General features: G+C 47.0%; 1 protein-coding gene across 5 annotated transcripts in view; it reads left to right on the top strand.

The window, feature by feature from the left end:
• Window positions 1-26,948, top strand: part of LOC120897754 (RNA-binding protein Musashi homolog 1) — a 90,884-nt gene that overhangs the window by 23,469 nt on the left and 40,467 nt on the right. For 4 of the 5 annotated variants that reach the window (XM_040302833.1, XM_040302832.1, XM_040302829.1 and 1 more), the window contains one exon: window positions 25,622-25,642. The exons of the other annotated variant lie outside the window; for it this stretch is intronic. In XM_040302833.1, coding sequence (XP_040158767.1) covers window positions 25,622-25,642 — 21 coding nt within the window. The remainder of the gene's footprint in view (window positions 1-25,621; window positions 25,643-26,948) is intronic. 5 annotated transcript variants of the gene reach the window in all.

Here is a 26,948-nt window from a genome sequence, read left to right as displayed (position 1 = left end):
GTTCTGAGTGTTGCGAGAGTCCACTGCTCTGAACAGCTCCGATTCTACCTTGCTCCACATCGCCCTGGCAAACAGCAGCACACACCTGAGAAGGTTAACGCGCGTAAGTGCGGAGTGGGTGCAACTGCTGGCCACTGCTGCTTCTCGTTTGGACCAGTGTTCGGCGGGTTCGGAATTAGCACCCAGTTCCCTCCCCCCCCCCCCCTGCCAGACTGCTACATCCTCTCCTCCCGTTAATCATCAGCTCGCCGGAGTTGGAGAGGCAAGCAGGAGAGGCGAACGATTAAAGCTCGTCGTAAAGTTTTTCGAATGTAATTATACCAATTCCCATCCCTGATACGCTGCCTGGTGTGAATTCAAGCACACACACACACACACACACACACACACACACACACACACACACACACACACACACACACACACACACACACACACACACACACACACACACACACACACACCCCCAAGTCTCGGTTCAGAAGTTGGCTTAATTTTTCGGAAGAATATGTTTCATTTGTGTGTGCCGTGTAGACGGGGGAAAAAAAGTTTTTTAGCATGCCCCCACCCCTCCACGATTAGCGTGATTCTTTTGTGTGTTGGGTCGATTTATGCTGCGATCGGGTGACGGGGGGGCATTGGTGGCATTGGTTGGTCGCTGTCTAAAGTTGCCAGACCTTGATATCTTACGCGCGGGGGTTTTGTGGGGCATTGCGGATGGAAAGGGAACGGTGAGTGTCACGTGTTGTGCCTGGCCTGGCAGGAACGGTTGCGGTGGCATTGAAAGGAGATTTTTAGAGAGAAGGAGAGAGAGAGAGAGCAAAGGCAACAAACAAATGAAAAAAGAACATCCCCGACGTGGTTGTGGTGGTGGTGTCGGCCTGTTTTGTAAAGGTGTAAAGGTGGGTGCCTAAAGCACGAGATAAACGGTGTTATTATTATTGTTTTGGCCAAGGTGTCTTCAGCTCAAGATGGGATGGAGGGAAAGGGAAGGTTGGTTTTGTTGGCGTTTTCAGGTATAATCTCTTACAGCTTGTAAAGGATTATTTCTGTTGCGGGTTGGATTTGGCGTCCGTCTAGGCCGGGCAACGGTGGGAAGTAATCCACGATTGTGGCAAGCAAGTTTTTTATTCAATTCTTCTTGACATATTCATCATCAAATCCAAATAACATTGAGTGGAGTTGGAAAATTAGTTCGTATTTTTTTGTAAAATATATAATCCAATTCTGTCCTATAAATACAGCTCCAATTCCAATTTTGCATGGTTTTGCAACCGCTGCGCTCCAATACAATTCCAAACAACCGAATTAAATTATGCGCAAGACGTATGTTTCTTGCTAAATCACCATCATTCCACCATCCCCCAACGTTCACCTTTTTGTACACGGGTGTGTGCGTTCTTTTCGAGCCTCAAAGCCTAGCGTCTCATGAGTAGACGCGGGAAGAAGCTAAAAGATCAGGAAGGGAGGGACGGTAGGCCATTCAAAAGGTGTCTCACCCTTCACCGTAAACGAGATGATCGATGGTGGTGAGGCCAACCAAACGACGAAGGGAAATGGGGAGACAAGGAGGGTATATTGCTCTTAAGAGGAAAACGCATTGTTTTTATGCTGCCATTTTCACCCACAAGGGGGAGAGGGTTGCTTTTTTTCCTCTCTCCCGATTGCATCACCTTCACCGGGCGGGCTAAGCGCTCTGCTGTGAGTGTGGAAAGTAGAAAATCCTAAACCAAGCCCACCAAGTGGCTCGGAGTTTTGTTTGTGGTTTGATGGAAATTGCAAACCATTTTGCTGCGGCCCGTCGTGCAGTTGCGCCACAATCACGAGGGGGGACGGGTCGTGTTCGATCGAAGTTTTGGGTTTTTGTTGGTTTGTTTGTTTACAAACACTTTTCTGTTCCCTTTGCCGAAGTCCATTTACATGATGAGCTAACTTTCCCCGCTTGATTATTAGTTACACTTAGTATAGTTGCAGGCCCGGTGCTGGTGGTTTGTTTGGTGCTTTGCATATCAAAGCACTGCTGTCGCCCATATCCGGGGAAAAAAGACCAATCTCTAATTGGGAAGTATATTTTTCACTCATTTGAAAACAAACATAAACCATGCCCGTTGTGGTTGCTGCTGCCGCCACCATTTGGTCCATATGCTGCGGCAGTGGATCTCTGTTGACAGGAAGTTTACACACCGAAACTGACACACCATCATGACTGCTTTTGGGACTGCCAGAGCGCGTTCTGTTGCTGCTTCGGCCCCACAACCACCACCACTATGCTGTTTAGTCGTTAGTATATTGGCATGGTACGAAGTTGTAAATGATAAAGGGGGGTTGCATTCTGCCATGGCTTTGTTTCCGAGCGTCGTTCATTTGAATTCGGCTCAGAGGGAATTTAAGAGCACTCAGCAAATATGCAAAATGGGAAAATAGTTTCTCGCTTCTAGTTTGATTCATTTGTGTGGCCAACTGTCATTCTCTTTCTCCCTCTCTCTCTTCCCTCTGTTTCGGCTTTGTTTTCGTGCCAAGAACCAGTGTGGTTGGGGTGATGGAAAATGTGGAATTGGAAGCAAAACGCTTGGGAAAAAATGGTGATGGTGGTGGTGGTTAGCAACATTTCGCATTTTGTTTTCGGCTTTCCCGGACATTGCTAATGAATACTGTAACAGACCAGCCCAGGTAGGGTGTAATGCGGACGGTAGAAGGGGAGGAGTTCAGCAGCAGCACCCCCCCCCCTTCCCCTTTGTAGTGGGTGGTGGCGTTTCTTTCTTTATCGGTGGAGTAGAAGAATGGAAATTGAGCTTATTTCGAGCTTGTGCCGGGTGAAGTTGAATGAAACTTAATACGCTGGCAGAAGAAGCGGGAAAGAGGAAGGGAGCAAACCTGGCGAGTGGAAGATAAGGCTCAACAACGCTAAGATAGATGGACCTTGGGACCAGACACAATGAGAAAAACCGCAACAGCGCAACAACACGCTGGCCGGAGACGGCGAAGAGGGAAGAGCGCTTCCATCACCACCACGCGGCCACACCAGTATGTCTGTGTGTGTGTGTGTGTGTCTCTGTGGAAGAATGGAACGCCATGCACCAAGACCTCCACCGGAGGGTTGCGCACCGTGTGTGAGCGTTTTGGGGGGCCTTTTGCGGGGAAGGGAAAGGGAGCCCTAGGTAGACGGAAACACGGAAGAGGTAAAGGTAAAAATGGCAATAATTGGGTGGGGTGACACGGGGCGCGATGGGTTCAGTCCGGATGACAGTGGAGTGGAGTGGAAAGCAACACACCATCTCGCTCCCAGCTCCATGTAACTGCTGGTCACACCACGCGGCCCCGTACGTCTGTGGTTCTTTCATTCCCCACCTTGGTCAGTTCGTTATGGGTGAGGGTGGGAGGATTTAGTGTACGAGGGACGTCCAGAGGGTCATTCTTCACGGTCCACTTCAACCACGACCACCACCATCATCATCATCATCAGCAGCGGCAGCAGCAGCAGAATGGTATGGTGGAGCCTATTCTGTCCTCCGAAGAGATACAGTTTTGTGGAGGCCTTTCCCTCCTGAGTCAACCCTCGGCGAGGACCAGTTTCTGCAAAAGTTCAGTTGCCTACGTTCGGTCGTGACGTTCCCCCCCCCAATGCATTTGTGTGTGTTTGGCAAGGGCTTCACTGATGCATTCACATTCAGTGCAGCGGCCCAGAGACTGTGACCAGAGGAGAGGCTTATAGAGACAGAGAGAGACAGAGAGAGAGCCTCATACAATCGAAAGCTAGGGGTAAACTGTTCGGTGGTGGCGTTTGTTTCTGAAGGTAAACCGAGCTCCCAGCATCCGAGCAATTTTATACTGACCGCACATTGTGCGGGGATCGATCGTGTGGCATCACACACACACACACACACACACACACACACACAGATATACGCCCTACACGACCAGCAGATGCAATTTTAGTTCCTTTTGGTGTTCAACTGTACAGCATAGAGGGAGGTGTGTTAACGCGTGACTGCGGTAAGAGGGCCGTTAGCATCTCACGTACACTGAACTGTGCTGGTGCGTCGTCCACCGACCAGACATACTGTTAAAAACACTGTCCAGAGAACAGAGAACCAGCCGCCAGCCCCCTTGCTTCACCGAGTATGTCGCCGGTTCTGATGACCGGTTATACAAATCGATAAGTGCATATCGGCGAGTCAACGCCGTTACGCCTTTGCGCCCGGTCCAGCGTTACGCTGCCGAAACGGGGAAAACGGTATGCAATTTTGCTGTCAACAGCAATGATACTCTAACACTCTAACCACATGGAGTCCGAGGGCAAGTCTTCGTAATGAGTGTCGATGCGATTCATGTGCTAAGTGTTTATGAATCTTTTTAGCTAAATGGCACTGTAGAAAAAAGCTCGTCTTTAACCTCCACCAACGAAAGTGAAGTGAAAACGGTGCGTGGAAGATTTGTGTAGAGTTTGGAGAGCAGCCACCGCGGTGGAAGGGCCTCGTCAGAGCGGAACAAAGCCATCCATCTGCAACGACAACGAACAACACAGCTCGGAAAATGAATAAGACAAAGAGAGCGGGTGCTGAAGGTTGGAGGAGAACGCTTTCCGGGGGCTCTCGACGCATGTAAAGAATTACACGGCAGAGTGTGTGCTCTGTGTGGTAGAAGGGACTCAGATGCGCACCAAGTGACGAACCTTCTTCGGTTCGTTGTTCGCTTCGCTTCTAGAAGGCTGCTGCTTTTTGATCGAGCCATCCAGACATTCACACGCACACTAGCGTCGTACGACCGGATGCCACACTCTGTGAATTCCGGTTTCATGACGTGCGTGTGCATGTGTGTGCGTGTGTATTTTTTACCTTTTTTTGTTGTAAGAACAAAGATTCAAGTCGCACCAAAGAGAAGCGCCTTTAAGTGAGTGCGAATAAGGCTTCACGCAGTACTTTTTTTTGCAGAACAACATCTGCAAGAAGGCGCGAGACGCACTCTTCTTCCATCCCCATGCTACGCGATCAATCAACCAACCGTAAAGGAATCGGTTTCGTAAATTCGTGCACAGGATCATTATTTACGGTGGCAAATTTTGTTGACGAGGACGGGGATCGATCGGAATCGACGTTACACTATAGAAGGTTACTAACTTTTGGGTTAAAATTTGAAGAGCTTCTCTGCTTAACAGTGGTAGCTGCGGGCATTCATTTCATTTCTCTATCCCTTTTTGCTCCCCGCAAACGGACCGAGAACGAAACGTGAATTGTGGTGTGCTGCAAATTGGAAAAAGCGTAGTTAGCTTTTTTTGTTGTGTATAGTGTGAATAAAGCACTTACAAAAAGGCAGGAATCCAATCAACCGTTGATTGCTACTAGGAACAGCACCGGTACAGGGATGGGGGAGCAAAGCAAAGAAGTTGAAATGAATCACTTTTTTTTTTTTACTTCGCTCCTTTCAATACCGTGCCGCATAAAGCTGCATCATTGTAGTGATGGAACGGGCAGCATCGCCTACATCCATGCAGGAGAGGACGATTAGCCGTTGCTGGCCCGGATCGGTATGAGCTTTTGGTTGGCGCTGTTGCGCTCGTTTACTTTTTGTCCGCCTGCTGCCAACAGTCGGACGGACAGACATTGTAATATCGTAGTCGTGTGCGAGCAAAGAACCTACAGAAAAAGAGTCATTTTGATATGAATATTTACTCTGCCCCAGCACATGGAGCCGATTTTTGCTCTAGGATTTATGTACTAATGCCAACCGACGGCAGTTGGACTGGCGTGAATGGTTGTGGACCACCGATTATGTGCTGCTGCTGGTGCTGATTTATCTGAATCTCGCAGTTGGCTACACCTCTCATTCTTTTCCTCCTCGTCTGTAAAATGTATTGCGGGTTGGAGGCTTCGGTATTGTGTGTCTCGAAGTCATAAACAAATTGGTCTTATTCCGTTCCATCCGGCGCTCGGGGTTGAGCGTTGTTAGGAGAGAGAGAAAGAATAGAGAGAGAGAGAGAAGAAATCCGAACGCAAAAGGGGATTTGCCCTTTCTCTTCTCCAGTCTAGAGCATAAGAGTGGCAAAGTGATTTTACACTTTGGAATATATTTTAGCTAGTTTTATGCAACATCAGCGCGCACACAACACCCCCTTCCCACAGCAGCATAGAGAGGCAGAGAAGAGAAGCTAGGGAGAGGAAAAGGCAATGGTCGTACTCAAGAAAATGAACCGAATTCCGTTTCCATTGCCTGTTGTGTTCCCTTTCCCCCAGCAGTGCGATGTCCAAAACGTTGAAAACTACTTCTGCGAGGGTAAAAGAGCGAGAGGACACAGACCATGATCACTTCACCATTTTGCGAATGGCAAACCACTACCCCACACTAGCATTATTCGACGGGGGGTTCAGCAGCAGCAGCAGCAGCAGCGATGGTGAGGGACGATGTGGATGGTATAATTTTCTTTCTCACGTCACCGAGCGGGCACGGCGAAGGGTCACTCTTGGAAGGCTCACGGTGATGATGATCATCATCATCAGCCTCTGTGTAGTACGGTACGGCTTTTGCTCTTGAACCAACCAACAGCCACCACAACTTTAACTGCTGGGGGACTGCTGTTCAGGAGAGTTGTTCTGAAATGGGTGAAAAAAGAAACTTCACAAAAACTATGTTACCATGTAGGTGGAAGAGGCAGATTTTCCTAGACATTGTTACAAACACAGCAAAATGGGGGGGGGGGAGAAACCCTCCCCATCATTTGTTGTAGGTAAATAACGATTGAGAAAAGTTTCGGGATGGCATGGGAGGGAGCTATCTCTCTCGCTCTTGTGATACAAATTTGCATAAAATGTAAATATTCTTCCTTTCATGCTCGTCCCGATGGAAAGGCCAAACTTTTCGGAATGGGGAACGGTTTGGAGTGTGTTCGCCAGCCCAAGAACTACAGAACGAGGGCGCGTAACAAAAGCAAAATTGATTGATTTTGTGTGCTGTGTCAATCTTCTGCTCAAGCTTTTTTGGGCCGTAGATTAAGGTTCCTTCGGGGAGAGATTGATCTGATTTAAGGGTGCGCGATAAAGGGTTTTGTTCGTTTTGCTTTTGGGATCCAAAGATAGCTTCAGCTTTGTACGGGGCTGTCCTTCTCCTTCTTTTGTTCTCATTAGCAAATAGGGGTAAAATTTAGCAACTTTACATCATCTCGCCTTGTGTGCAACACACCTTGATGTGAAACACAGCTCGCCATAAATCCCTGGAAGGTGACAAACGGTGAAACAGGAGTCTAATGCTCTCGCTTCGAACGACACACTCTCATCTTATCGATAATCAAACACGAACTGCTGGTGAACATGGAGGGAAGCAAAAGAACACGTGTTAGGAAGATGAGGTCGTGGGGTGATACGGTGGAGAAGGGAAGCGCACGGCAACCGCATCGATAATGAACAGCATCCCGGCGGCACAAATCAATCTCTATCTATCTATGCATTCGTGTGCCGTTCCGGGGGAGTATCTTCAAGCGATCGAATTACCCGGTCCACCTCCGTTGCTCCCTTCCGGCGTGGTCCCTTCGATTGTTTGCATCGGAAGGTGACATTCCAGGACTGTGGAAGTCGTTTCTATTTCCAGCGCAAAACGAAGCATTAAAGTAAAGGGCGCTCTGTAAAAGCTTTAGTGTTGATGCGTTGTTGATGCTTTGCTTTTCACTGTGCTTCTAACCAGGGTTGTTGTTGCCAGTGCGTTGTTGCTGCTGCTGCTACCTACTACTGCTGCTGGGTACATTGTACGCGCCACAGCACCTTCCTATCACTTGTACGAGTTCTTTGCCATCTTAATTACATAAAATAGCGTCCGGGCGCTGCTCTGTGGTTGCGGGGAAAAAAGGAAACATGCTTGTCACGTCGCGCAGTCACACTCGCGCTGTGTGTGTTTCTGTGCACGTGGAAATCTGTGATTATCTCCCCCGTCCGCCCCACACCTGTACCTGTTGCCTCTCTCTCTCTCTCTGTTACGATGTATGTGGTGTCGTGATTGCAATAATTTTGTATTTAAGCTCGGTGACGGTTCCGTTGGCGAATGTGGCGCAGTTTGCGCCACAGTGCTGCGCGATCGTTGCGTTTGTTAAAGCGTGTTGAGTAATGAACGTTATTTATCTGTAAAAAAAAAGAGTTTCTTAATTGTTTTAATACTTCTAAACATCTATTCTCAATTTCTTAACCGATGCCACAATGACAACTGCTTCGTGATGTGCGCGCCCGACCACAATGGCGCATCGCTGTGCCGGGCGTCAATCCCCAGCACCATCCGGGCGTCAAGCACTGCTCTAAGTTGTTTGCCCCACAACGAGTCAAAGTATGTGTGTGTGACGAAATGAGGGAAGCCGCTTTGTCTTCTTTCATATTTTATTCCAACCGCAGCGGCCTCCTCACTCCTCCTCCTGCTACCCCGCTCACTCTCACACACGTTTAAAGCAGGCAATTATTAATGGTGATTCTATGAAAACCACCCCTCGCATCGCAAACCGTGGGGCTGCAGCTGTGCTGCCAAGCTGCGAATGCAAAAAAGTGTATTTATTGGAAGGGAGTTGTGGTGGGAATTGCCAAGCGGTAAGGGAGCGGGGTTAGAAGAAGCCCGCGTTTCAGTTTGATCGATTGAAAAATAAAATGCTTTGATATTGCTTCACGGTTGCCGTTTTTATTCAGACTCTCCGCGTCTGTTTGTGTGCCGTGGCTGGTTCAAACGATCAAGATTGCTTCAAGAGCGATCAATTTCGAACCCGTCTTGACGTCTGTGTATGTGTGTGTCTGTGTGTGCAGGATGTTGGATGTTGAACTCGTAAACGTCGCGCGGCCCTGTGCTCCACAATGCCATGTGTTGCGTTGTTGTTTATCCCGCCGGGGGTTTTTGCAGATCTCGCAGGGATGTTGTTGTTGGGCTCGATGCTTTCTGGTGGAAGAAGTGTCTGTGACGCTCTCTGGCACGCTCTGGAATGGGAACGAAAGACCACAGAAAGATTGGGGAGGATTTTTTGCTGCTATTGTAATGGGTTCGTTTGTTTGACTGCCGTCTTCGATCGTTCGTTTGTTGGCTCCTGAGGGTATTTACCAATTATCCTTGACAAAAAATGAATATTACGTTCATATTTTTTTTTGCAACCGATACACTGCAGACTGATGAGACCAGACAGTAGCACGTCAATATTGAACAAAAATAAAAATAAAAATGTTTGTTTTAAATAATTTACACATGTTTCTCGAAATTGTCCTCATGTACAGCCTCAAGGGAAAGGATAATTGGGTTAATATCGTTTTTGGCGATCTTTCTATAGCTCGATGTATCTACTTCTGTCACCCATCTCATCACTGAACTGTCAGTTTTGTCTCACTCATCGCACTTTACGGTGGCAATGCAACCCGACCAAACACAGTGCTCTACCCAACGCGTGCGTCAACACGCTGTTCTTTGTTTTCCGCGTTCAACACACTTCAAGTGCCGCGGACCACACTCTGTCCGGGGTCAGCAGAGAGCGTGCACACACACACACAAACGCGATCGCGCAGCATCACCCGAGAATGTGCCCTTCAAGCGTAAATGGACCCCCGTCCCCCTCCCGCCTTTCCGCTTCTCTCCAGTCACGATACCGTGTGCTACCGTGCCGCGTATCAATTAAAACCCGTCAGCTGTGTGTCATGTTTGCACCGCCGTCGGGCCAGTGTCATTTCTCAACCGGTGGTGGTCAGCCGATCATGTGAATGTAGCGCGAGCGTGCTCGCGCCATGCACAGCCTACTGTGTATTTGACATTTGCGTACAGGCAACGCGGCGGCAGTGCGTTCGCGTAGAGCCGCTCGCAGTGCGTTACGGCTCTCCATTGCAAGGGGCGTGTGTGTGTCATGCCAGGAAAAGGCAGTAAAAAAGGTGCTCCACAGTTTTGCTTGTAATGGGGGAGAAAATTCGTTCTCTTTTTTGGGATCCATTTTCACCATTCGATGACACAATCGAACGTGTGGCGGAAACAATAGTGCGTAACAAACTTATTTTACCATTGGGCTCGGTTGTTGTGTAGCAGTGTTGTCGTGCCAATGAGACGCAGAATTGGAAGCCCCCCTAAAAAAATGGGGCTTTTTTGGGTCGTTGCCAGCAACCATTTTGCGCACCAAGGCCAAATGGGGGGAGAATTCAAATAGGAAAACGCGTACGGGGATCCCCTTTCTAAATGCGTGTTCAAACCAACTGGAAACAATGCGACGTCGTCAGCTGTTGTTGTTTTGTCAGCAGACAGTTTGACGGAGGGAAAAGGTCGAACGAAAAAAGACAACCTCTCCACCGGTGGACAATTAAATTGTTACAGCTACATCATCATTATAGAAGGGAGGGGACACACGAACACACGAGAGTTCGATTTTGGACCGGAAATTGATAGGATGATATAGAAACAGAGGAATTGCTTTCGAGACGGGGTAGCCCTATTTCTTCATCACAGCTCTCTATATTTCACAAACTCATTTTACCGGAGCCCAAAATTTCGCCACATTGACCTCATGAGGTGTGGAGCAAACAAGAGAAAAACGGAAGCAGAACGGCACAGAAAGGCTCTCGACCCTTCGCACGCAAGTGTTATCTAAATTCTGGTAGCAAATCGAATAGAGCTGCAGCACCTGAGAGCTTGTTTGCCAATGTCTCGAACGCTGTTCGACCCTTTCGAGTGACTTTTCAAATAGACGAGAAAAGGACGTAGTTCGTAGTGGTGGAAAGGCTTCCGAGAAGAGCCTTCCCATGAAGATTGTTTATCTTTAGCTACTAGACCTACGCGTACTGGTTCGCCAAACGTCGTGACGATTTTCCTGCTCTTCTCGGCGCGAAGCAATACACACAGGAAGGCGTGGCCGTATGTCTCGGATTGGGGGAAAAGAGGAAAAAGTTTGTTCAAACAAGTCAAACACTGAAGTTAGGGGAAAATAGGACGACGGCAGGAGTGTGTGGCGTTGTTGTTGTTGTTTGTTGAAATACTTCAACGTGGCAAGCTTTAAAACAACTCTCGTCATCTCTTGTACTTCTATTTGTGTGTGTGTGTGTGTGTGTGTGTGTGTGTGTGTGTGTGTGTTTTAACGCTTTGGAAATCAAACTTTGAGTTCACCTTTAATGCACACACATATTGCTTTTCGTTTTATTAACGATGAAAGAAGCTACACTGGTGCTCGGTTTTCTCAATCAAAGCTCAGGCTGTAAGTTTTACTTACAACGCTTGCAAGCCAATAGCTTTAACTTGCTGCTTTCCTTGTTTGTGTGTTCTTAAGCGGGAAAGAGAAACAGGAGCAACTCTCTTGTTGCTGACGGTAGAGCATCTATCCAACATAACACAACACATCACCTCTCCGCACTTCTCTTATTGCTCATACAGATTAGCAACCATCCAGCAAACGAAGAAGGATCTCAACATGCACCGCAGTGCGTGTTTGCGCGTCTGTAGACTTTATTTAGGCGTTCACGCAGAACGAAAATAAATATCCAATCCACACACACACCCAACCACACAACCAAATCCAAATCCAATTCCATCCCCTCAGCTCCTCCACTCCGCTTAGTGTGTAATATTGCACTTTTTGTTTGTTTTGTTAGCCTGCCTGCTGCGGGCTGTGTGCGAGATCGGTGCGAACGGTGCGTTTATCAATAGATTGTTGCGTTTCGTTTCGGCAGCTGTTACTCCGAGAGCGAACAATTATTGGGAGGGGGAAAAGGGAAAACACACACACACAGAATGCACTTGATTAAAGGATTGAGACGCTTGTGTAGATCGAACCGAACCGCTGGTGGCTGTTTGTTTACTGCGGAAGCGCAATATCTTCCCCGGAAGGAAGGTGGATGTTCGAGCTCCTGCCCCTACTGTTGAGATGTTGTTGTTCGTTGGCCGTTGCAAAATTACTCCAATTGGCCATTTTTTCCAATTTCAGGATGTAGTAACAGTACCAACAACCCAACAGGCAATAGAGAGCCTCCGTGACCGTGTATTTATTCGGTCATCCGAGGAAAACAGCTCCGTGTTTTCCCTAATTCTTTCGCCGCCCGCTTCATCGGAAAGAAGTTCGCCGAAGCGTTTTTTTCCGCGTTGGTACATTTTAACCGCACGACTTTTTTTTTTTTGAATCTTACTTTGAAAAATGCTTTTCATTTGCTCGATTTTCAAAAGGGAGCAGCAGCACACAAAAAGTGAGTGGAGTAAAAGAAGAGTGGATTCGGTTGAGCTTTCTTTTTTTGTTTTTGTTTGCAATCTAAACTCGACGCAAACTTTTCATCGGAATGAAAAAGCTCCCGGCGGGCGGCGCCTGTTTCGCTTCGTCCTTACGCCCGTGCCCGGGCCCTTGATTTGTGTTGTCGGTTAAAATTGCCGCTCTCTCGCGTGCGTCTCCACCGCATATCCGGCTGTGAGCTCGGAAAAGCGTAAAGAAACAATACACAGTTCGGGGCGCACGGTTCGCCCGCGAATGTTCTTCCCCTTTTCCCATTTGCTCTAAAGCGCACAGACCGAAAGAAGAGTGATTTGTAGTTATGGTGCGGAGAGGAAGATGGATGGGGTGGAGTTCGCCTCTCATGGTCCGAATTTTTCCTGTGAATTGTGGGGGAAAACCAGGGCTTTGGGGTTTCTGCTTTTTTATTCGCCCTCTTTCCCGCAAGCAAAAGCTTTTCATGGATGGTTTATTTATTTATTTTTTGTTGCACTCATCCTTGTTGCCCACTCTCTCTCTCTCTCTCTCTCTCTCTCTCTCTCTCTCTCTCTCTCTCTCTCTCTCTGTGTATGTGTGGCTTTGAGGCCAATTTGGCTTAGTAAGAAAGGAGCATCCCTTCCCCGTTGTAGTGTGGGTTGTGTGCAACGGTTACACTGAAAGAATAATGTTATTTTTACTTTTGCCGGCACAATTTTCCTCATCCTTTTGCTTCCTGCGGTAAGAGCGGTTCCACCGGCTGACGTCAGTGTGGTGTGTGGCTGAGTAAGCAGTGTTCTCCGGTCATTTATTGTGGAAGAATCCTTTGCCCGTGTTTCTTGCCATCTCTCCTGCAAGCGCACAACTACAAATTGAGGCTGTTGTTGACTGGTTGGTTGAATTAATTGTGTAGCAAAACTTTTGGGCTATGTAACAAAAAAACGACGATAAAACATAAGAAAGTGCCTAAGTGCGTTGATTTGCTTGACTAGAATACGGTCAGTAACGGTATCGTAACATAACCGGATCAGCAATCCAATCCTTTGCTGCTTGGGAACGATTCAGCTGAGCTTTGAACTACGTTCTGCCTTTGTAAGAACTATCGCATCCACCATCGAACTATGAACTGAGTTAACTGAGTGTTAACTACATTACATTTTGAATGATTTAATTTAAAATGTATATCTTTTACTATCTAATTACAATTCGTTAGTATAACAAATGTTAAGAAATTCGAAATGCATTGCTTTAAATAGCCCTTTCAATAGCTTTCAATATCCTTCAATAACGTTTTATTGATCAAATTCCGTCCTCAACAAACTATCGTATTATCGATATATACTTTATCCAGAATTTCATTTTATCCGTGTCAAGTAAAAAATCACACAGCTAACTGCATTACTACCCCCGCAACGGGCACACGACACTCCGTGTCATCCAGAGGGTACTTCTGGGGCAACAAGTGGGCAATAAATTTAATTTAAAATCCTTAATTTCCACTACTGGGAAATTTTGATTAAATTCTGTGTGTATAAAATGCGCTCCAGTTGTGTAGCGACGAGCATCATCGCACGGGTACGGATAGCAGCTCGCTAGGAGCAAGGAGCTTACTAGGAAATAGTATTTACGTTTCCGGAATTGACTGACAGCGGCACGATTGAATGGCATATGTTACCGCTCGGCACACGGCGAACGAAATACGAACGAAGGACACGCAAGCGAGGAGGGGCACGCGCAAGAAGGGAACGGTCTGCCGTGTGTAATTTCCGTTCTACTTTTCCACATCGCAACAACCGCAACATCATTCGAATTTACAGCAGCAGCAGCAGCAGCAGTTGCAGCATGCTGTTGCTTTGCGTTACATACATACGCAAGTAGCAGGTGTGCGGTGTGGTTGCTGCGTACTGCCGGTTTGGAGACATATAGGCTTAAAATTGAAGAACGGGGTGTGCTTTTGCAAAGCTTACAGCACTTACTTAGTACCGTTTATTGGTGGAGGTGGGGCGAAGACAGGGCGTAACACCTGGCCAGGAGACCACAGGTGGTTTTGATGGGGTAGACATACACGAGGCGGCCGCATGTGTCGAGAAGGATATGTGTATTTAATCCAGCTGCTCTCTGATGATGATCAGAGATGATGATGATGATGGGCCTGGTGGTGATGGTTTGAACGGTCGAATACGCAGGGGTCGGTGATGAAGGTACGCTGTTATACCCTACTCCGAAGCCGTCCGTAATCCAGCATCTGCCCACTGTCACTGCAAAGATACAGCGTCCCGGTGTCTCGGAACACATATTAAGAACATAACACTATCAAAGTTGGGGCGCTTTTCTTGGCATTAGGAAAGGAAGATTTGTCTAGCGAATGTGCTTTGCTTAGAAAAGAGTATGACACGGCATGGAAAGAGGGAACTGCTGGCTGTCCCAGGGATGATATCGTTTTGAAGCTGGACAGTATTTTCCTTGATCTGAGCACCACCCGGCGGGAGCAAATGTCTTTTTAAGACGTGTCAAGCAAAAAACAGGGAGGGCGGAGAGTAGAATTATAGAATTGAACACTACGATTGGTCTCTCTCTCTCTATTTGCTGAAGACATGTCCCTCGTGTGTATTACTCGTTAGTCTGTAACAATGCCCCATTGAAGGTAGCCAGTGATCCAGGGATGACAGTTTTTGGCAACAGATCGAATCCACTGCAAATTAGCTTTCTGTGTTCCTAACATCTTGTCGACTTTCACCGGGTGGTACTAAGCTTCTTAACACATAGGACATAGAATAGACTAGCAAGAAATGGATAAGTAAAGAAGATTGATGGTTTTTTCCTCCGTTTCCTTTTATTAAGAAACTTCAATAGTAGGAGCACGATGGGAAAGCTTTCATGCATTATTTATTGAATTACACACACACACACCTTTACACATCAACATTACACGCACCTGCTGTTGCTGTTGCTGCTGCTACTGGTGCCTCATGCTCTGCTAGGTTTTGGTGGGCAATTTGCGCGATTTATTATTGATAGAAAATTACGTACACTTTTGGCTAATGTTTGCTCCGGCCCTGCTACACATTGTGATTAGCGAACGCTGATGGGTGTTACACATTATTACAACGAGATTTGGTTGTAACGCTGCTGCAGGTGTTTACCCGCCGCTGTGCGCTGCGGTGTGCGGTGAGCTCCTTTCCCATGACTCCTTATTTATGCGCTGCCGTTCTGCTAAGCTGGCCCGGGTAATGTAATCATTGGCCAAAGAATGGGGCAACATTCGAGCAAAACTTTCCCGGCGAGACGCGGGGAGGGAAAACTGTGGAAGGGTCGGAGTGCTAACGACATTCTTGGACATTCATTCAAGGGGCAGCCAGCCCACGAACAAGCTGCGAACAAGATCCTTCTATTAGTTTGGGGTCAATGTGGAAGCTGCCTATTTATGGTGTCACCTTCGCTTGTGTGATGACTTTTTATTGTTCCCCAACCCTCACACCTTATTGCAATATCTTGCACGTGTCTCGCAAGAATGTGCGTGTGTGTGTGTACAAGTGTCGCGGCCATCCAGTGGTTCGGAAATACCTTCTACTGCGTTGTGACTGTTCGAGTAGAATCACAGAAAAAAAAAGGTTTTCACACAAGCACGTTTTTGCAGCTGCTTTATTGGTAATTCACGTATTTTATTGTCCAAGACCAAATATATCGCACCAAAACGAAGCGCTCAAAAAAGGCGTGCTTCCTATCCCCCTTTTTTGATTCAACTGCCCGATGACGCGTTAGTTTTTTGGCGCTTTCCCCTCTTCTTTCGGGTTACCTGATGGTAATCATCGCTTTCAGCCGCCGCGCACGTTTCTTCTGTTCAATGCCTCGGCAGTGATGCCATCATGCCCCAGTCCCCGCCATCCTATATGAGAGCAGTGGTGCCAGCACTCCCGAGCCCGTCAAACATTTTTGGAACGATGGCAGTGGTGCCAACATACCCCAGCCCGTGCAACCTGCTGTTCCAATCCTATGCGGTCAGCAGGCTTCACTACACCTCCATCACTGCCAACTTATGCACTGGTCTTTTGAGTGTGCTGCCCTTTGCTGTCTGCACAGTAGCACTACGAATCCTCCCGTCTTTTCCTTTGAAGACCTCCTGGATTCGTCCTCTTATCCAAGTTCTGCGCTCACCATCCGCAACATACACCAAGTCTCCCTCGGCCACAGGTTTACTTTCGTTGAACCATTTTGTTCTTCTATTCAGGGTAGGAAAATATTCCTGTTGCCAACGCTTCCAAAACTCGTCCGTCAGAAACTGTGTTCGGTGATAGCTGTTTCTTAAGGCGTCTCCTAACTCTGTAGGTGTCTTCGCTTGATCTTGGCTTCCAGAAGAGCTTCCTAAGAGGAAGTGATTTGGCGTGAGAGCTTCATTGTCAGAGGTGCTTTGAGGTACATATGTCAGCGGTCGTGAGTTAATCAAATTTTCTGATTCCGCCAGTACCGTGGTGAGGATTTCATCTGTAAGTTTGCGTCCGTCTTGCAGGACAGTTAGTGCTTCTTTAACGCTTCTAACTAGCCTTTCCCATACGCCCCCCATATGTGGCGCTGCGGGTGGGTTAAACTGCCAAGCTGTGCGCGTGTTTGTAAAAGTTTCCGCGCAGTCATTATTGATTTCACGAAGTTGTTTCTTCAGTTCATTGCTAGCACCAACAAAATTTGTCCCATTGTCGCTAAATATTTCCAAAGGAGGGCCTCGGCGGCAGACAAATCGGCGTATAGCCATAATGCAGGCGTTCGCACTTAAGTCGTATACTAGTTCCAGATGGATAGCTCGAACGACCAGACATGTGAACACTGCCACATATCGCTTTACTTTTGTTCGCCCTACGCTAACCTCAATTGGTCCCAGGTAGTCTATTCCAACTCGACTGAAGGGTCGAACATGCGGAGTCAATCGTTGTTCTGGTAAAGGTGCCATTCTTGGGGCCTGTGGTTGACATTTTGCGATTTTACATCGTTGGCAATCTCTAGCAGCTTTAGACACCATCGTTCTAAGATTCGGGATGTAAAATCGCTGTCGGACCTCATTGACTACCGTCTCGCTGTTTGAATGTCCGTATTTGCAATGGTATTCTTGCAGGATAAGTCTGGTAAGGTCATGACTTTTCGGCAGTATGATAGGAAACCTTGCATCAAATGTAGCAAATGAGGCGTTTGCTGTTCTCCCTTCGACACGAATCACTCCATGTTTGTCGGCAAATGGAGTTAACTTGTAAAGAAGGCTACATCTCTCTATGTACTGCCAGTTTTCGGAAGCTGGTTCATCACGATTGTGAAGTAAAGTTCGAATTTCATCAGGAAAACATTCGCTCTGAGTCCATCGTATAATGTTCCTTTCTGCAACTTCATACTCAGCTTGTCGTAAAGGCACGAATTCTGTTGTTACATTTCGAATTATTTTGTTTGTTACATTCCGGCCTGCTCTGATAGTTTCTATTGCAAGTTGTTTCAATCGTCGACGGCAATTGTTAATGAAACGAGATACTATGGCAACCGTTCGCAGCAACACTCTCCATTTGGAAAACCGGGAAACATCTATTACATTTCTAGGAGTCTCGATGTGATGCAACAAAAGGTATGCTCTAAGCTCCTCCTTCGTTTCATAAATATTTTTTTGTTTTGGCCATTGATCTTCCGGAAGGTAGAGAAAATCACTACCTTTGAACCATCTGCCGTTGTTATCAGGTTCAGTGTCCTTATTCCACTTTGTTAAACAATCAGCGACATTTTCTTTTGTTGGTACGTGACGCCATTCTTTTGGTTCGGTGAGCGTCAGTATCTCTCCGACCCGGCAAGCAACGTATTGTTTATAATTACGATGTTGTGATCGGATCCAGGATAAGACTACCTCTGAATCGGTATGTATGAACTTTCTAGAAAATGTGATCGTATGGTTTTCGCAAATGGAGTTCATCATTCGTGCTCCTAGCAGCGCTGCCAGCAGTTCCAAACGTGGAATGGATTGGCATTTCAAAGGGGCCACTTTACTTTTGGCCATTATTAACGTGCAATGTATTCCGTCTTCCAATTCCGCTCGAAAGTAAGCCACACAACCATATCCTGACTCACTCGCATCGCAGAATATGTGTAACTGTAGTTTTTGCTCAATTGGTATTGAAGCTCCAGCAAAGTAGTGGCGCGGAATTTTGAGTTTACCAATTTTACTAATTAGTTCAATCCAACGCTTCCACTTGGTAAATTCGGCATCGTCCATTGGGTCGTCCCAGTTCATTCCAGCTCTCCACAAATCTTGCACCAGGATTCTTCCGTGCACCAGATATGGAGCTAGCAAGCCCAATGGGTCAAATAAACTCATAATAATGCTTAAAGCGATTCGCTTAGTTGGTATTTGGCCTTTTTCCACATATGGCTTCAAGTCCTCTCTCCATTCAGTGGAATACAGAAACACATCTTCGTTCGGTTTCCATTTTACACCCAAGACACGGTGTTCTGGCTCGGTGTCACACTCAATATTCATTTCGCGGCGGTCGTGACTCTCACCGAGCGCTTCCAGTACTTCTTGATGATTACTCATCCAATTCCGCATGTTGAACCCTGCATTAGCATGAATATGGCGTACTTGTAGTGCTAGACTTGATGCTTCTGCTACTGTATCAGAGCTGTCTAAATAGTCGTCCATATATGTACTCTTCATTATGGCAGCAGCTGCTGCAGGCCATGCGCTTCGATGCTCTTCCGCATTGCGTTGCATAATAAATTGCGCGGAACATGGCGAGCAAGCCGCCCCAAAGGTGGCAACGTCCATGATATAAACGTCAGGTTCAGAATTGGCATCAAAACGGAACAAGAATCTCTGTGCATGTTTGTCATTTTCTCTTATTCTTATTTGGTGGAACATTTTTTCAATGTCTCCACCGAATGCGATGCATCCCTGACGGAATTTGCAAAGCACTCCGGGCAAGAGGGCCAATAAATCTGGTCCCTTAAGCAATTGAGAGTTGAGTGAAATTCCATCAACACGAGCAGCCGCATCCCAAACCAACCTCTTTTTCTCAGGCTTACGCGGGTGTGCAACCACGTTGATGGGCAAATACCATATTCTGGTAAAGGCGTTTGCCTCAAGTTCTTCTGGGGTAGCTTTGTGCGCGTAGCCTCGTTCAAGATATTCTCGTACTTGGGCATGTACAATGCTCCGTAAGTTAGGGTCTTTGTTAAGCTTTGATTCCAGATTAATCAATCTTTTCTTAGCCATCGGCAAACTGTCGGGCAAGTCTATGATATCCGACTTCCATAACAGACCTGTAACAAACCTCTTTCCTTCGCGAGTAGTGGTTTGATGCAATATTTCTTTTGCCCTTACCAGTTCCGTAGGCTCGGCTATGAAAGCGGACTGAGCCCCTGACTCTTCTAGAACAAAATACTTTCTTATTAATTCGTTAAGCTTTTGGTCTCGATCAGCCACGCTAGCATGGTGTGCTAGGAATTGTCCTGTTCTAAGATGGTTGTCACATGGACCATACACTGACCATCCTAGTACGCTTCGCACCGCTATGGGTTCCCCCGGCTCGCCTATTCGACTCTCAATAGGGGCTATTAGGTTGATGTTCTGTAGACCAATGAGCACTTTAGGTTCAGCAGGGCCATAATTCCGTACTGGAATACCTCGAAGATGTTCATACTTGCTTATCGAGCAATGATCTAGACCCTGTACGGGTAGCTTTAAACTTTGTACTGTTCGCGCTCCTACAAGCGGAAAATTAGTGTCAACGCCTTGAGCAGATATTTTCAGATTTATACGCTGAGATGTCGGTTCGGTTCGGGTCACATCTGAAGTCCATGCTAATTGGAGTGGTTCTGTAATTCCTTCAGCTCCAAGCTTTCGTGCTACAGAGGACTCGACTAACGTCAGTGACGAACCTTCATCAATGAATGCCAATGTTTCTAGCTGCTTATCGCCGTTGTACAAGGTTACGGGTACAACTTTAAATAGTGTCGACTTAGCGGGTTTGCTCTTTTCGTGAAACTGTATTATGGCTTGTGGCACATCAACTTGATGAAGTAAAGTGTGGTGATCATCTTTGTGGCAACCATTAATATAACATCGGTACCGCGTCTTGCATTGTTCTATCGAGTGATTGCTTAAACATTTACGACAAAGTTTCAAACGTTCGACGGTTTGAAGGCGTTGTATGGGAGACGATTCAATGAATTTGCGGCATCCACGTACTACGTGTTCAGTACTAGAACAAACAAAACATTTTCTAGGTTCTAGTTTAGTAGTGGTAGAACCCTTCGACGAATCATGAACGTTTACATGTCCCTTCACATTTCGACCAACTTTTGCTTCGACTTGACCATGTTCTTTTGGGGTCGGTAAAGTAGCTACTCTGCTTGCTTTTGTAACTACTTTTTTCATATACATTCCAAACTCCTTTAAAGTTGGCTCCTCATATTTTTCACTAAAATCTGACCACTCCATTTTGTAAGCAGCTGGCAACTTTTCAACGAGTTCATCAAGCAATGTCGGATTGTTTAAGTGCGATATCATATTAGCGGCTACGATATGGTCACATAGTTCCTGCACAACTAAGCCAAATCGTATTAACGAATCAAGCCGATCTGCTCTTGGTGCTTCTGCTCTACGTACCTTAGTCAAAAGGCTCTTCAATAACAGTTGCGGTTTGCCGTACAATTCACGCATTGTTTCGATTGCTGCTGCCGTTGCGTTAGGAAATCGTAGCTTCGGGCGAATTAACTCACGCGCTGGACCTCTTAAACATTCCTCTAGTCTTATAGCATTCTCAACTTCCGTAAATCCACAGGCTATGGTGGAATCTTCGTATGCTCTTATAAATACGGGCCATTCTTCTGGATCGCCTGAAAATGTTGGAAGCTTCTTCGGCCAAACATGCCTTGCTGCATTTTGTGCAGCGTTAGGGACAATAGAACAAACGGTACTCACCTGTTGCGGGGCAATAAGATGGTAAGATGGTTGCATCTGTTCGGGACGCATTAAGGGGTATGCCGGATCCGCAACTCTAAAATGTGGTTGCTGTTGTACCTGGCTGGAGTAAGCACCATACATTTGCTGCTCCGGACCGGGGACTTGTGCACGTAATTGTACCTGGGCGGGGTACGCACTGGACTCCTTCCTATACGTGTCGCACGACTGCGCGTTGCATCGTACCTGGACGGGGTACGGGCTACATTTATGCTCCTCCAACAAAGGAACATTCTCCTGGGTGTGTACCTGGGCGGGGTACACACCACGTCGCTTCTGCTGATAATCGGGAACCTGCATGGGGCCTTGCACTTGGACGGGGTACACATCACACCGCTGCTGCTGCGAATCGGGAACCTGCATGGGGCCTTGCACCTGGACGGGGTACACACCACTCCGCTGCTGCTGCGAATCGGGAACCTGCACGGGGCCTTGCACCTGGACGGGGTACACACCACTCCGTTGCTGCTGCGTATCGGGAACCTGCACGGGGCCTTGCACCTGGACGGGGTACACGCCACACCGCTGCTGCTGCGAATCGGGAACCTGCACGGGACCTTGTACCTGGACGGGGTACACATCACACCGCTGCTGCTGCGAATCGGGAACCTGCACGGGGCCTTGCACCTGGACGGGGTACACATCACACCGCTGCTGCCGGTAATCGGGAACCTGCACGGGGCCTTGCACCTGGACGGGGTACACGCCACACCGCTGCTGCTGCAACACAGCCCGCTGCTGCATATCCATGCCGATAAACTGCTCGCACAGCTGCCGCTCCGAGACTGGAACCTGCTCGAGGTGTTGCTGCTGTTCCATGGCGCGGACCTGCGCATCGCGTTGTGGCTGAGCTAGATACTCACTCTGCTGTCCTGACGCTGTGGCCGGGTTGTTGGTAGACACTCGTTGCACCATATCGGCCGACCGGCTACGCTGCGGCATTCGCTCCTCTTCGCTTTCATCAGGTGCTGCGTTCAACTGTTGTTCCGCCCATTGCGATGTTCGTTCTCCATTGTCTGACAAAGATGAATCACTGTCAAGAGATTCCTCCAAGCGTAGCAATTCTTCGGTGTGCCGCATTTTCATCCTCAGCCGTCTCTCCTCCAAATCTAGAAGGCGTCGCTCGAGCTCCTGGTTATTCTGCACTCTTGCAATTTCCCATGACTGCGACCGGGAACTACGCGAGCTCGGAGCACGAACACTTTTTCCACTATCATCCATCGATGAAAAAATGAAGTTGGCACCGCTTTCGTGAAACTAAATTTTCACGCTGTTATCGAGAAATGAAATTCTCGCACTCAACACTGTTTGGTGAAAAACAAAATTTTCACGCCTTTTTTGAGAAATGTTCGAGTAGAATCACAGAAAAAAAAAGGTTTTCACACAAGCACGTTTTTGCAGCTGCTTTATTGGTAATTCACGTATTTTATTGTCCAAGACCAAATATATCGCACCAAAACGAAGCGCTCAAAAAAGGCGTGCTTCCTATCCCCCTTTTTTGATTCAACTGCCCGATGACGCGTTAGTTTTTTGGCGCTTTCCCCTCTTCTTTCGGGTTACCTGATGGTAATCATCGCTTTCAGCCGCCGCGCACGTTTCTTCTGTTCAATGCCTCGGCAGTGATGCCATCATGCCCCAGTCCCCGCCATCCTATATGAGAGCAGTGGTGCCAGCACTCCCGAGCCCGTCAAACATTTTTGGAACGATGGCAGTGGTGCCAACAGTGACTATTATTGGTGGGGTATCCACTGTTCTCCTCGCAGGATGAGAGAAGAAATACGGTAATTGAATTTCGATCTGAGAATATTTTCCCATCGTCCCATTCCGGGGGCTTTGGTGTTTTCCCTTTTTTCGGGTGGGTAATTTCCCGACACCTCTTGAATGGCCCGCTCCTCCTCTCTCCCTTCCACATCTAACCCAGCGCAAACACAAGGTCTCGTGCCATTTGTTTTGCCGTTTGTCATTACAATTACAAGGCGCATCGGTGTGTCCATGTCTATCTCGATCTTGGAACGGGGGAAATTGGGACACATTTCTTCTGGGGGGCACTTGGACACGTTCAGATTTCCAAGAAGGTGTAGGCACAGCCGGTGTCTCATACTGCTCCTTCTGTATAAGGTGTCTGTACTAGTTGCGTAACTAGATTCTTTGAACTCTTGACATGTTAGAGCTTGACGGGTCGCTTCTCTAGCACTTTGGGGCTAAAGCTTTCAATTAACGGCTGACTAATTTTCGGTAAAAACAAGGGAAAGGTTTCCGCCATACTAGGCAATGAAGAAGACTCTGGTGGGCCCCTTTTTGACGCGACATGGCTGTCCGTCCGTCCTGGTTTGGTGGGACCTTTTTGGGTAACGATAGCATCGAAAGCATCGATTAGATCAAACAGAAACGTATCATATCGGGCAGGGTGGGTGGTGGCCTTTTTCCGATAACTTTTCCCTATTTATTTCCATCTGGCTGAGCAACGTTGTCCGCAGCAGCAGCAGCAGCAGTTGTGTTGTATTTCTGGGAATGATTCATTTGTGCTGATGTGATCATTCGATTGGAAGCGGATCCGGCGATGGATCAGGATGGGTATCCTGATCAGAGGCAAAGGGCAAAGCTCCATGCTTGCTTTCGCTTGCACTACAATCAGACGGAATGAGCCCTACTCCTTTGACGATGCTAAAAATAGAAGCACTATGAATTGTAGTAAGAATTTTATAAAAGTGATTGTGATGGTTAGGTTGTCTTAAACCCTTTTTGGGTACAAAAAAGAGAATCAACTCGGGAGGATGTGGTTCTTACATTCTATAAAAGCGTTTGTTTCTCCCTCCGCAGCTTCGTACCCTCTCAAACACACACTCGGAAGCACACAGCGAAAACGATAAGATTTCCGCCGTCTTCTCGAAAGCGCCGGGCAGCATCAACTGCTTCCGGGCTCACCCGCGGCCAGTCACGATAGCAATTAACGCTTAATTAATGTCGTCCACTGCACAGGAAAGTGAGAAAGAAAGGATCGTTCGTGAGCGGAAACCAATTTTTATGCTACACGTTTATGGCACTGGCTGGTGTATGTGTGTCTGTGTGTATGTGTGTATGTATGAGCTAGACCCCATGGAAACGCTAACACACGTGCGGGCTTGTGATCGAACTGTGTAGGGAAAAACGCAGAGATTAATGCTTAAATTGCTCCATCACCTTCTGAAACGGAGGAGGCGGTTTGAAAGGGTGCGGTGTGGGGTGTGTGAATCGTTTTTCCTTCATTTCCTTCAGGCCAATGTGTGTGGGTCGATGTAGGTAGATGGTTGGGGTTGGGATGTGTCGTTAGGATGTAGGATCATATTATACATGTTTGCTAAATTGCATGCCTGCGCTGGTTGGTTGGCTGGTTGGCCCTACCTAATGACCATTGCGTGTGTTGATTACGCTCAAATGGTGAAACGTTCAAATTGATTCTTATTACTTTTGCGTGTCCTTGTCACGCACACCTCCCCTTCCCAAACGGGACCAGAATGAATGTGAGCCAGCAGCAAGCAGCGAGTAAGATAGGGGAAAACGCAACTTTTATGCAACTTTCTTATGATGTAGTACTCAACAAAAAAAAACAAGGGAAAAAGAAAAAGGAGCTTTTCCTCCTCGTTATTCATGTCCAGTGTTTTTGTGTGGAGGGGTTGTGGGAAGCACTTTCCTCAAATTCATTGTTTTAATGCCGCATTGATTCTTAACGTGCCATTTCCGTTTCTCACGCTCGGTTTAAATGGTGTATTTGTTGTTCTGTGGAGCAGTTTTCTGTACAATATTACAATAACTTAAATTGTTTTTATAAACATCTGTCATGCTCCTCCATCGTCTTTTGTTTCTTTCCTTCCGTTCCAATTTATGAGTGCGCCTGCAGCTGCATTTAGCTTTTCTGAAATTATTATTACTTTTATCACACTTTGTTTTTTTGTCTTTCTTTCGTTTGCGTACTAACACTAACTATAATGTAGCCTCTGGATGGAAATGAAAGACACACCGTTTAATCGTTTGTGGTACTATGTTGATGTTGCTGTTGTTATGTTGTTATTGTTGATAGTAATGTGGCATGTGGTCTCTTTCCTTTCCCCCCTTTTGTGTTGGTCCTCGCAGGTGAGGGAAACATACACAGACACACAGAGATACAGACACCTTTAATATAATTACACACACATCTATCAACACCGTTTTACACTGCTGCGCACGTACATGCATATCCTATCCTGTGCCTTCTCTCGCTCTCTATCTCTCTCTCTATCTCGGTACCGTTGTTTGTTGTGTTGTTATGGAACCATCGTACCAAAATGCATCTTTTACTTACCTTTTTACTCATTACCCTCCACCCTTTTACCAAAAAGTGTATTACTAGCAAAACAGCAAAAAAAAAACATAGAACCATCCTGTTAAAACCCTCGATGGTGTTCCCGCAAGAAGACAAACTTGTAAAACATTGTCCGTTCTTGTTCCTTCTTCTCTTTCTCTCGTTATAGATTGCACGCCGCCACTTATGGGTAAGTGAGGAGAAAGACACACCATCTCTTGGTGTAATATGGTAGAAGTGAGGCGAATCATCAAACACGTCCCCATTACCCCCCCGCCCCGTTTCTTCTCGCCTTATCTATCACTCCGTTGTTTGCGAGGAAGGACCCGGAGAGTGTACTTGCTGGGGATGATTAGAAGTCGCAAGCGAGGACAAGCGAGCAAAAAAAAAGAAGGGATCTAATGGTGCTAGGCTGGCATTGAATCAGAACAGAAAGCGTACCGAATTGTCTCCCCCACCCCCCTACAGTGGACCAAATGATATGCATCTGTGCTGATGTGAGTTGGCGGTAAGCCTCGTCGGAAAGCCTTCTCTAGGGCGGAATTGTGGAGGCAAGGAAAGAGCTCCAAACACCTCCAGACAAGCTTCCACGCTTTTTCCAACTTCTGAAAAGCAATGCGCTAAACGATCGAGAGGGACCAACTTTTGCTGCTTGCTGCTTTTGTTGCCTATTCTTTCATCAACATAAGTGTGTGTGTGTTTGGAGAAAACGGTGAAGCTATGTCGTTTGAAATGGGAACGAATTTGACTTATTTTGCTTGATGCGCTTTCCTTGCACGGGGGACGCAGCAGCGCATTGCGGTGGAGACGAAGTTTCAACAAATTGAGTTTTTCGTATCCTTGGAACGTTTTGGAAACACGTTGGCAAGATTTAATCTTAACAGAAGACTCATTTCCTCGTTTGAGAAAAGGTAGATCATAAGAGAGTAAAAGCAATGATTTCGTGCAAAGGTTAATTACCACGTCAATCTGTCTCTTTTAACGCATTTCAATCGATGTAATCTCGCCCAAATGGGACTCCTTCGTTCCTTCCCAAACCTCGTTTCTTTTGCAAATCCTACACATGACGCATTAGTAGCACTGGTACGTAGTTGTGCTGGAAGACGGCTCTGTCCCTTCATCTAAACCCCACTACGAAAGCAACATCTTCCGGATGGGAAGAGCTAAATGTTTATCATTGTGCATTTGGAGATCATCTGGCAAACACACACAAAAAAGGCCACAGACAAGATGACAGGAACAAGCGAATGGCGAAAGATGAGGATGATGATGATGATGCTCATGCTGTTGACTGGTTGACTCTGTTGAACTTATCAACCACTTCACATCCGTAAGGCCTTTCTCGGTGAGGTTCTCTCGCGTGCGCGTTCTGTGTGCGCACAGTTAATCGATCGGCTGCCAGTTGGTGGGAGGAGGGTGGTGGTGGTGGTGGTTTTTGCCGCTTCCATAAGAGTATACCATCCTACAAAACCTCACACAGGCACAAGGATGGATGA

This window comes from Anopheles arabiensis, chromosome 2, assembly GCF_016920715.1.
Source record: "Anopheles arabiensis isolate DONGOLA chromosome 2, AaraD3, whole genome shotgun sequence".
NCBI lineage: Eukaryota > Metazoa > Arthropoda > Insecta > Diptera > Culicidae > Anopheles > Anopheles arabiensis.
The sequence above is the reverse complement of the archived record's forward strand: the minus strand, read 5'-3'. Positions and strand labels throughout refer to the sequence as shown.